Source organism: Lactuca saligna, chromosome 4, assembly GCF_052625555.1.
Source record: "Lactuca saligna cultivar CGN05327 chromosome 4, ASM5262555v1, whole genome shotgun sequence".
Taxonomy (NCBI): Eukaryota; Viridiplantae; Streptophyta; class Magnoliopsida; order Asterales; family Asteraceae; genus Lactuca; species Lactuca saligna.
Genome location: NC_136420.1, coordinates 76,477,616 through 76,490,312, shown reverse-complemented (window position 1 = coordinate 76,490,312; position 12,697 = coordinate 76,477,616). Strand labels below are relative to the sequence as shown.

Genomic DNA, 12,697 nt, shown 5'->3' with positions numbered 1-12,697 from the left:
CAGTGACACCTTTAGGGACGACATTGATTAATTGCGATGACATTTAATTCCAGTAAGAGTAGCCGAAAAAACTCTGACAGGTGACTGGAAAGGTAATAGAGACGACGACAATATGGACGACCGTGACCATTTAGCGACGATAGTTATTAGTGACGACGATATTTGCGACGAAAAAGGAGTATTAGCTACGAGGCAATTGCGACGACAGGTGGAACCAATTGTGACGACTATTGTTGTTGCTAAAGGATACGTTTTTGCTGTGACCTCTATGCCATATAATCATTTATGATTAGGCATATCTAACTGTTGTCGGTACGTTAGAACGTTAGTGTGACAAATGAGAAACACGTAGCTGAGGTTAAATCTCGAAAGACATCATGTTGTGTAAATGCCATGTTGCAATAAATTAATTTCAAACTAGCGGAAAACCCCGGGCGTCGTTTTTTGGGTTTTTTTATGAAAAATGTAAAAGTTTTAACTATAAGGACCAAAAATGTCAAAATGGCTAAAGACTTAAAGGGGTTGGAATTATCAAGTTTCTAGAAAAAAGATCAAAGTTGTCAATTTCTTAAAGTGTTGTGGTTAAACTTTGAATATTAAAAGGTTCCTAAAAAATATAAAAAAAAAATTTATTCCAATGACGAAAATTGTCTAAATAACTAAAAAATAAGCACTACAAGAAATGTTAGCAATAACGGCGACACTTTTAGCGGCGACCCCAAGCAACAGCAGCGACATGTAATTGACGTGTTACATGTCGCCGCTATTGCTTGGCGTCGCCGCTATTGCTGACACTGTGGCGATCCGCGTGAAATAATCCCTGTCTGTTCGATCATTATTCAATCCTACGGTTGTAAACTCCTAAAACGCACGCTTTCTTTTCCGTCCAGGGGTGTCTCCGCTAAAACAAATATGTCGCTACTAAAACCTTCCTGTCGCCGCTATTGAGTTGCGATAGATAACCCCCCAGTCGACCCTTCTTTCCTTCTATCGTTGTATCTCTCAAACCGACTACACCTACACCATCTGCACCTTACGATTCCGACCACCGGGAGCCAGTTTACCGGCGACCGGCCTTGTTTACCGGCGACCCACCTTCATTACCAGCAACCCACCTTTATTGAGGGCAATTCCGTCCACAGCAACATTTAAGTGAAATTGAGCAATCTAAGGTCGAATTTCTTTCCCTAATTTATGTTCTTCTTGTGTTTTGATGTTAGTTTTACCATTCAAACATGATTGTATCATTGATTTCTATGTTTTCTAAGTTTTTTTGGTTAGTGATTTTTAGTGTCGACCAAGTCTTTTTTTAGCTGTAAATTGATATTTTTTGAGTGATTATGTATGTTTTATCATATTTTATGCAACCTATTGTATAATTGATTTGTGTTTATGCTCATTGTGGTGTATTGGCATGAAAATGGAATTACACATGGTTTGTGTGATTTTGTATTTAGGTGTATATTTTTTAATGAAATTGGTATTGGATGTCTAAAATGGTAGGATTGTATGAAATTAGATGTATTGCTTAATTATTTGAAAATGGAATTTGAATTTGATGTATTGTATGGAATTGGATGTATTGTTTAATTGTATGAAATTAATTGGAATATGAAAGTTGTATTGTATGTCTAAAATAAAGTGAAAAAATGGAATAGAATCTATTGTATATATGTATGGTTATGTGATATTTAAGTTTAATAGTTTGGTATACATATGATTTTTCTATTTAGAAGTATATTTTGGTATAATGAATTTGTTCATGGAAAAAATTGAACAAAAAAGTAGGATGCAATAATGGAAAAAAAAATATGATGTTATATTGTGTATGTATTTGTATGCAATTTGGAAACTACAATATTATAATAGAAACTGTATTATTTTTGTATATGTAATATGTGTAAATTCTATTCATATTATAATTCCGCAGGCTATATATGGGGTTTAGTTGGGCGATACTCTTCTACGTGATGGCGGATGTTATGGGCTTAGGACATGGAGGTGATGGAGCCGGGGATCCACCACCTCCCGGAGGCTTTGATCGTGGTCAACACGAACATGATGATAAGTCTTATTATGATATATTTGTTAGATATTTTTATCCATTTATTATAAGCTATCATGACTAATATTTTTAATTATATATTCTAGCCGAGCTCCCTAAGAAAAGAAGAGGCCTAGCAAAAAAACATTCAACTATCAAAGATAATACGGGTAAACAAGGGAAAGCCTATAGATTTGGATTTCGATAGGGAGATGACCTATTCCCCTATCGGGAACCATGGTAATTGGTTTACCTGTGAGATTGGGAAGTATATATGGATGAACATCCCTTTAAACGTATCTGGTTGGGACAATGTTTCCCCCGCTTTAAGGAATGTCACAGTGGTTCATTTAAAGGTAACTTGGACAATATTTTAAATTTAGTTCTAATTGGTATTTAACTAACTAACTTTTTTTCTATTTGTAGAATAAGTTTGATTTAGATAAGGTTAACTTGGATCCCGAGCGTGCTCAGTTGTTGCAGAGCACTGATGCGACTATGAAAAGAATTTATAGTGGCCGAAAAAATAAAGCGCATACTTATTTTGAGAATGTCGGGGGGCTTACAGATATCCCAAGGGCATTAGCCCCCCCCCCCCCCCCCCCCCCCCGATGGTATGTCACATGAAAATTGGGTGCAAGCAGCCGATCATTTTCAAACTCCTAAATTTCTAAAGCGTTCGATGTCAAACAAAGGAGTCCGTGCACAACAACAAGTTGTAAACAGAGGGGGATTGTGCCCGTATAGCAATGCATGTTTCAAAGAAGTAAGCTATGATATATTTAACTGTTTATTTAAATTATAATTAATCTAATTTTTAATGTCAAATAAGACATCGCTCAAATCAAAACATTTCGTAAGGCCAATACTGAATGCCAAGGGGTGTTTAGTAGTCCTACAGTCGAGCAACAATACGTAAGTGGTTAATTTGTATTTTCATATAAGTGCTTATATCGTCAAGGAGTAGTTAGTAATCTAATTTTTATTATATTTTTTATTTTTTGAAAATACAGAATGGTTTACTCTTTGAGATCAGTCAACAAACTCAAGCTTCTTCTGAAGCCAGCAGTCTAACACCGAAGGATACACAAAATTGTTTTGAAAAAATATTGGGTGTTCAACGTGGCCATATCAGAGGCATCGGGTGTAAACCTTCTACGGTTGTGTTAATGTACGATCAGGAACAACCACTAACACAACCACAACTACAATAACAGGTGACAAGACTATTTAATTTTGGTAATTGTTTAAAATGTTGGTAATTGTTGGTGTAGTAATAGTTTCAAAATTTGGTAATTGTTAGTTTGATAATAGTTTATATATTGGTAATTGTTAGTTTTGTTATAGTTTGATATATCTGTATTTTATAGTTTGGTAATTGTTAGTTTGGTTATAGTTTGATATATGGAATGTATATTTTGTATATAGAATGTTATAATGCAAGTTTAATTTATAAGACTATGTTGTTTTATTTGTAGTTGAAAATGCTTCAAACAATGTTAAAAGATCCGGCATGTAGTGCTGCACTTGAAGATTGGTTTCGTTCGTTGCCACAACGAAATGAAACTGGAGGAAACGAGGAGAGCGATGATGACGAGTAGATAGTTGTAGGATTTTTTTTATGTTTTATCGGTGCAAGTATTTTAGACTAGTATTTTCTTGATTTTGTTATATGTTAAATTGGACGAGTATTTTAAACGGATACTGTATTAATATTTTGGAATTGAATGATGTAGGATTAAATTAATTAATATCATACCAGTTTTTTTTCAATTTTAATGTGAAATATATATATATATATATATATATATATATATATATATATATATATATATATATATATATATATATATATATATATATATATATATATATATATATATATAAGAAAAACACCAATACCGGCGACGCCTTTAATGGCGACAGTCGGTTAATACCGGCGATAGGTTTAGCGGCGACATGAGCTTATTAGCGGCGACACGTCTTTAGCGACGATTAACAAGTATTAGCGACGACAACTCGATCAATAGCGACAAAACATTAACGTTGACGTTTTAGCGACGACACGTCGCCGCTAATGCTATTAGCGGAGACAAGCCCCACTTTTAGCGACGTCGTTTGTCGTCGGTAATACTCTAGTTTCTTGTAGTGAAGAGACAAAAATGACAAAAAAAAGTAAGGAAACATTTTTTTAATATATTATATAAATTGTTGATTAAGTAATATGAGCCTAATTATGATAGAAGATTTATATCAAACGTTACAAAATGTATAAATGAAACACATGATTATAGAGATTAAATAATATAGTAAAAAGGAAAAATGAAAAATAAAATAAGAAACTTATGATGCGAGTATGTGATTGTCATGTCAAACCCACATGTTCTCGTTCAATTGACTAATGGAAATTTGGGAGGATGCTTCATTTGTCTATAAATAGAATTGCAAGCTATCCAATTGTCTTAACACAACACAAGAAAAACTGAAAATCTCTTCAAAATATATATGAACGATACGATTATGGAAGTTCAAAGCTCCCCTTCCACAAATAAAATGAGCAGGGCTGATTTCACTGAATTGGAATCTGATTTCACTTGGGGTGCTGCCACTTCTGCTTATCAGGTATATTGTCACATCTTATTGTTTTATTTTCTATAAAAATTTTACCAGATTTTTTTTTGTTCGAGGTTCAAGAGGAAGAAGAATGTTAGTTGAAACATTTTTTTTTTATTTCTTATACCGTTTTCTTTTAGCATTGAGTATGTTTACCAACTGGTTTTTAAATGTTTTTACCCTTTAATAAAAAATCTCAAATAAAAGAAATAGTTACATTTTAACTATAATATATGTTTAAAAACGACTACAACATGAAAGGGTTTTATAGAATATTTTAGAAACAATGTTTTTAGAAAAGTTAAAACGTTAAATATTAAAATATTAATTAGGAAGTAAGGGTTTCTTACTGAAAGACGTATGAAATATTAATCCAAGATTACGATATCACGTTCTTATTACTCATAGATTGAAGGTGCTGCTTCTGAATATGGAAGAAGTCCAAGCATCTGGGATACATTCTGCATCGAAAAACCTGGTTTGTCTCATCTTATTTTTTTATTGAATACTAGACCACACTCGATCGTTTTCTTCAGGAACTTTAATTTACCTTGATGAAAATTTGTTTCGAAATATATTGCAGCTGCCATCGCTAATGGGGATAGTGGAATTAATGGTGTTAACTCTTATTTCAAGATCAAGGTTATCTTCCTTAATTAACTTTGGTTTACTCTGATTAAATGAATTGGAGTTGCATTAATCTATTAAACCTTTTTATTCTTAAATATATTTTGTATTTATAAACAGGAAGATGTACAAATGCTGAAGAAAATGGGTCTAAATGCATATAGATTCTCAATTTCATGGAGTAGAATATTACCAGGTAAGTTACTTGAAAAATGAAAAAAAAAATTCCTTACGTGTATTTTACTTAAATTGGAATTCATATTTTAGGTGGAAGACTAAACAATGGCATCAATAGAGAAGGGGTTGACTACTACAATAACCTAATCAATGAGCTTATACAAAATGGAATTACACCATATGTCACTATATGGCATTGGGACACTCCCAATTGCCTGGAACAAGAATACTTGGGTTTCTTAGATGAAAAAATTATGTAAGTAAAACAAAATGACACCATGCATAATGCAATTAAAACTATTTGAGTTTTTTTTATAAGGAGAATTTTGTATATATCCTTGTTAAATATTAAAATATCATATTTATCCAATTTAATTTTTAAATATTATATTTATCCTTTATAAATTTTGAAATATCATATTTTACCCAAATCTTATTTTCTATATTTTTAAAAATCTTTTAAATAATTTTAAATCTCTATTTGTATTAGTTGACTATTATACCCTATTATAAACCAAATTCAAAATAACAATACTAACCACAACCATCGCTTGAGAAAGAAACCAAATTCAATCCATAATTTAGGGTTTTTCAATCACAATTTGTTGTTATATAGCCAAATCGGCATTAATCAAATTAGGGTTCTTGCTTGCAACATAACTCTCAAAAACCATATTTGTGAATATACTTTAGAAAGCGTTTCTTAGATTTTGACCGAGATTGTAATTAATTGGCATGGAAGATTCACTTTCTTTATATTTTATTCTTTTTACAATTTTTTATATTTGAAGTGAAAAACTCCCTATATACATCTCCAATCATTGACTAGATTTTGGGTTTGAAACCCACTTAATACTTTAGATTTGGTAAATTAAGTCTTCGAAGCTTTTATGATATGGTTTTATTGAAATCTCTTATAGTCTTACTCATAGGTTGTTTGACCAATTATTTACTTCGAATCCAATTTGTTCTTCAAAGTTCATAATCAATGATCACGAACATATGATTTGAAACTTAACTTTTTGTTAATATTCATGATTTCGAAGATTAATGATATTTTGAAGTTAAAGTTATAATAAGGATATAATAGTCAATTAATAAAAATAATGATTTAAAATAATTATAATATATTTAAAAATTAATAAAAATAAGTATTTTGACAAATATGATATTTTGAAAGTTTGTGAAGGATAAATATGATATTTAGGAATTAGGTTGGACAAATTTGATATTTTAATGTTTAAGGGTATATATGAAATTCTCTCTTTTTATAATCTCTTTTTATAAGAAATATATATATATATTTATTGTGGTTTTTAAATAACAATATGAAAATAACTAGGGTAATGTTGTGTATACTTGATTATTAGATGTGATTTTAAGGGATATGCTGAATTTTGCTTCTGGGAGTTTGGTGATCGGGTTGTGAATTGGATCACAATGAACGAACCAGCAAATTATGCTATATCCGGATATGAGTTTGGTATATTCGCACCTGGCCGAGGGGCTCACGAAAGTAACATCGGGAATGCTGCAATTGAGCCGTATATTGTAGCGCACAACTTACTCCTTTGTCATGCTACTGTAGTGGAGCTATATCGACAAAAATTTCAAGTAATATATCCTATATACTCTCTCATCGATCAATTACTATTCGTTTTCTTTATTATATTAATTTATTTGTGTTAATTAGTTTACTATGTGTATGTGTTGTTCATATTTTTCATGCAAGAATTAACAAAATTCACGGATCATAAAATATAAATATATGAACAAGTTGATGTATAACCAAATCTACAGGAAAGCCAAGGTGGTAAGATTGGGATTACGCTCGATGCAGCGTATTTAGAGCCACTTGATGTACAAAAAGTCGAAGATAAGGAGGCAGCCCTTAGAGGGATGGACTTCCATTTTGGATGGTGAGTCTCTCTGCTTCATGTACTTCATATTCATACATCATTATTTTAATAAAAGATTAATTTTTTTTATTATTATTTATCATCTTATTAAATCTCTTAATTAATGTTCTCATTTGACAACATATTTATTATCTATTTTAAATTTTAAAATTTTAAATTTCCTACTTTAATTTCATTAAATTAATAATAGTAGAATAAAAATTAAAATAAAATTAATACAGATTATAAGGTGATATAATTTCACATATTTATTTAAATCAAATATTATATTTTTATATAACTAAAAAATATCTTTTAATTAATAAGTTATTTAAAATAATTGGTTAATAATTTTGAATTTTACTATGAAAGTTTAAATAATTTTGTAATTAAGATTTCCACGGATTATAAACTAATATAATAATATATTTATAAATACATACATACTATATATACATAGCAAAGACGGACCTAAAAAAATTTCAAACCCTGGGGAAAAGTAATGTTCTGTGGGATCAAAATATTTTTTAGAAGTCAAAATATATTATTTTGAAAAATAAAAATTAATTAATCTTTTTTGTTGCTGTGGATGTAGTGTACGTCCACCCCTCATACGTAGATACACATACATATGTGAATAATGATTAAATGAGAACCTCAAAAATTTTGAAAACCTTGATAGCTATTCTCACGCATCCATCAAACTAAATGAGGTTCTAATTATTGACAGTGACATTGTTGTAGTGTTTAAGGCTCTAAGCTTAGATACACCCTTAACGACTTATATTGTTCATTTTATTTTTATTTTAACACGTATTTTATATCAAACAAGATATATTAAAATTATTAAATTCTTATTTCTATAATTAAATATTAATATTGACATATTTTATAATTTTTTATGTTACAACTCCACTTCCATTCTTAGTTATAAGAACATAACTCTTATTCATACTTGAATGATTACTCGATAATTGTTGATATTCAACATTTACATAATCACATGATAATGGCCATGGTACAGAATGAGAAATCGTCATATACACAATGAGTTCAATGTATATCATGGTTATTTTCATGTGAATGTTAAATATCAACGGTTGTCATTTTTGTATTCTAATATTAGTTAATGATTATCAATCTTACAGTATCTAACGATTTCTTGTTGTATAATATGACAATTCTTATGCTAGTGATAAATATCAATGATTGGCATGCTTAGATTATCATACAAATGGTCACCTTTTAGATTAAACTTAAAACATCTAACTATTCTCATTGAACATTATGATCATTCTCGTTCATGATATGAAAACATGATGGTTGATGTGCGAAATTACACACTGGAGGTTTAGGATTCAAACTTTGGTTCGTTCAAAATCTTGTTACTGTTTCACAATTAAACTCCTATGGGGCCTTAGGGTGGGTTAACGTGGAACGTTAAGATGGTGTACTTTGCAATTTCTTAAGATGATTCTCATATATATGATGAATATTAACAATTTTCATATTTTCATTCTATTATGAATGATGATCATCTTTCTATTATGAATGATCATCATCTGCATTGAACTTCCAATATCAAACGATTTCTTGTTTATACCATGAGTATACTCATGTAAATGGCGAGTATACTATCAATGATGACGACATGACGTGTATACTATCAATGATGACGTGTTGATCGTTCACCGGTGAATGAATCCAAAATGGTGATCAATCAGTTATGACTAGAGATTGAGTTATAGAATAATATATTTTTCTTAAAGTTAAATCAATATTGACATTTAATTATAGAAAATAAAGATTATGAATTTTGATATAATTATTTATTTTTCAGATAAAAAAGCACATTTAAAAAACAAGCAATCTTTAAAAGTATTTAAGGAACATTGATTTTTTAACATGACAAGTTAATATAAGTTGAAATTGAACCTAGACCTCCTTGTTAGACATTTTGTTAGTCAAATGGATTAGCCCAAACTTAGGAATATTTAATTAAGGCCACTCTTAACTAAAAAAGTATACCAATTAAATTACTCTTAACAATTCAACGTCAATAAAATCGATTAACAACCCTTTCAATTATAACCCCTAGATTAGAAACTACTAATGAATGAAATTTGGCTATTTAATAATAACTGAATTGTTTTATTAATAAAAAGTTTAAAACGCCTATATTACATAATACAAGACAAGAACAAGAAATTGTGAAACATCGTACACAAAGGCAACGCCAAAGAAGGGCTTTTGAGCCAATTAGTCTAAGCCATAGCAAATCTTCTACATCTTGAGACCCATTATATATTATAACTTTTTATAAAATGTTAAACATTGTTCCTAAGGTCATGTTATTTCTATAGTGCTTTGTTCTTCTAAATGAATAGCACTTTTGCTCTATATAGTTGTCAAATAAATAAAATAACCTCAATGGTCACTTTATGAGAAAAAATTGGAAAAATGGTCTACATGTTTCAAATAGATAAAATGACAAAAATGGTTCCCCCATGAAAAAAAATTACATAAATTGTCCACAAGTAAAAACATTATAGAAACGATACAGGTCTTCATAAAATTATAGAAATGGTTCCTCTATAGGAAATAGAAAAAAATTACATAAATGATACATATGTAACAAAGTTGTAAAATAGCCCATACGTAAGACAAGTACATAAATGGTTCATATATATGTAAGAAAAAAAAAAAATAGTCCAGGTGTAACAAAATTACAAAAATAACCGTTCTCTCATCACAACGCACGTTTTTAACACCTTCGTTTATAACAATATTGGACTAGTGAATCCAAAATTGTCGTAGCTTTAGGTTGAAATCAATTTTCTTAAGAATCTTATTTTTGTACTCCTATGAACTTTGGCATAGGTTTATGGAGCCTTGCTTTAGTGGCAAATACCCTGACACAATGATAAAAAATGTTGGTGATCGATTACCTAAATTCTCAAAAGAGCAGGCGAAATTACTGAAGGGGTCTTACGATTTTCTTGGCTTAAATTACTATATTTCACAATACGCCACCACTGCAGAACCAACTGATGTAGTTTCCTACTCGAATGACATTATGGTCCAACAGCAACCTGGTATGTTTAAAGATCAATCCTACATGAATTAAACCTTATTGCAATTTAGCCTACTTTTGTAGTTTAAGGTATATGGTGTGACATTACAAAAAGAAAGGAAATGAGTTTTATGCTCAACAAATGTTAACGTCGATTCAACGAAATGCTAAATGTCTAAATCAACATTTACGTTTTTTTTTTTTTTTTTTTCAGTCGATCTTAAAGGGAAACCTATCGGCCCACAGGTACGATTTTATTAGTAGATGTAGTTCTATCATATCTTGTCCCTTTAATTTAATTTATTTCTCGTTGATCAATGTAGGGAGGTGTTTTTTGGTTTTATTCATATCCACCTGGATTTTACAAATTGTTGATGCACATAAAACATACCTATGGAAATCCATTGATTAACATAACTGAAAATGGTAATAGTTATGATATTTTGTTACAAATATTTACTTAATTAGTTCATCGTAGTTTATTTAAAGGATTACGAATTTAACTTCACCGTGTTTGTAGGGTGGCCTGATGCAATTAATAACAATCTCAAAATTGAAGAAGCTCTTGTTGATAATGAACGGATTGAGTATCATGATGCACATCTAAAAAGCATGCTACAAGCAATGAAGTAATGTTATGCAATATAATATATTATGGATCAAATGATCATTTTCTTTACTTCCCCTCCATTCTAATCAAACTCGTTACACTTTTGTAGGGATGGCGTAAGAGTAGTGGGGTACTTTGCATGGTCATTGATGGATAATTTTGAGTGGGCAAATGGATATTCGGTTCGATTCGGTCTATTTTATATAGATTATAAGGACGGGAAATACACAAGGTACCCAAAGAACTCTACAATATGGTTCATGAACTTTCTTAAAAAGCCAAAGAAACTAGCCCAAACAAGCAAGCTACCTCAAGGACAACGAGGAGTTAAACGTAGTGCTCATTCTGAAAGTAGTGAGTCTGGAAACAAAACAAAAAAATAAGAATAAATGTAGATCGTACTTCATATATAGTACTTGTTACTCTTGTACAATGTCATATTTATTTTGGTTTATTTTAAGAAAGAATATTATATGATTAAGGAATATATTGTTGATTTTTACTTCATAATATTCGGAACTCTACAAGATGATTCATGCATCTTATCACCTCCTAATTATAAAACTACAAGAAATGAGAATATTACCGACGACAGATGTCGTTAAATTAAAAAAAAAAAAAAAAAACAAACATATACAAAAAAATGGTTTTTTAATCCGTTAAATACACGTCCAACTAAAAAACATACATCTTTTTTGTCATTGTTATTTGCATTCGACCTTTTTTGTCATTGTTATTTGCATTCGATGATTATCATTGGTTCTTTGGTTCCTTCGTTTTCTTTTGTTTTATATCGAATTCACTAATCTAATAAATAAGAGCATTTTTGCCACGTGACAATAACTAAGCACTCTCCCATTTAATTTTCCCGCTCAAATCATCTATGTGAAATACTTGCTCTGCCCTTATGTAGTCGATCCCGCTCAAATGGCTTAAATTCCTTTGCAATCGATCCCAAATTATTAGCACAAATATTTGAATTTAATGGCAAAAAATTAGGAATAAGATCATATCCAAATTTAATTTAAATTGCTTAATTCAACGATGGTCGCTTATATTATTTACTCTGATCTTCACTTCTGGTCGATCACCAATTCTTGAAGGTTAATCGATTTATCCCACCAAAAAAAATTGAAGCTCTTCCCATCGATTTAAGGTTCAATATTAAACTCTATCTTCTTCCTTTGTACGACATATATTTATTCCTTATTTATATATTCAAATAAATTATTTAAACAAGACATGTCTGAAATTATGCATGTTTGTTGTTGTTTGTGTGTATATGTGTGCATCCGATTGATTATTTCATAGTGACATACTTTTTTATAATGGTTAATTAAAAAACAAAATTTAAATGTGATGTTCTAATAGAATGACATATCATTTGAATGAGATCGACCATGCTTTGTTCTACTTTAGGGGAAAGTAGTGAGTTACAGGATGAGATGGAGTAGATAATGTTGAAGGGGTTTGTTGTCTTTTGTAGATAACAATAGGTGGAGGTGGGGTGCTTTGATTGTAGATTAGTATGTTTAAAATTAAATTATACAAGAGCTATGATGGATGAGGTCGAACTTCATTCTCTTCATCTCTTAGTCGTATTTGTTTGAAATGCATTTTGATGAGGCAATCACTCTGTTTCTTTTTTTTTTTTT

General features: G+C 30.3%; 1 protein-coding gene across 1 annotated transcript; it reads left to right on the top strand.

Annotated features, from left to right (window-relative positions):
* The first annotated feature begins 4,526 nt into the window (after positions 1-4,526).
* LOC145042160 (beta-glucosidase 24-like) lies at positions 4,527-11,552 on the top strand. Its single transcript, XM_078990543.1, has 12 exons — positions 4,527-4,666; positions 5,066-5,135; positions 5,241-5,299; positions 5,405-5,480; positions 5,552-5,717; positions 6,832-7,075; positions 7,262-7,380; positions 10,240-10,454; positions 10,647-10,678; positions 10,756-10,858; positions 10,953-11,061; positions 11,152-11,552. The coding sequence occupies exons 1-12, from the start codon at positions 4,550-4,552 to the stop codon at positions 11,423-11,425; spliced, it is 1,584 nt and encodes a 527-aa protein (XP_078846669.1). The 5' UTR covers positions 4,527-4,549; the 3' UTR covers positions 11,426-11,552.
* The last annotated feature ends 1,145 nt before the right edge of the window (positions 11,553-12,697 follow it).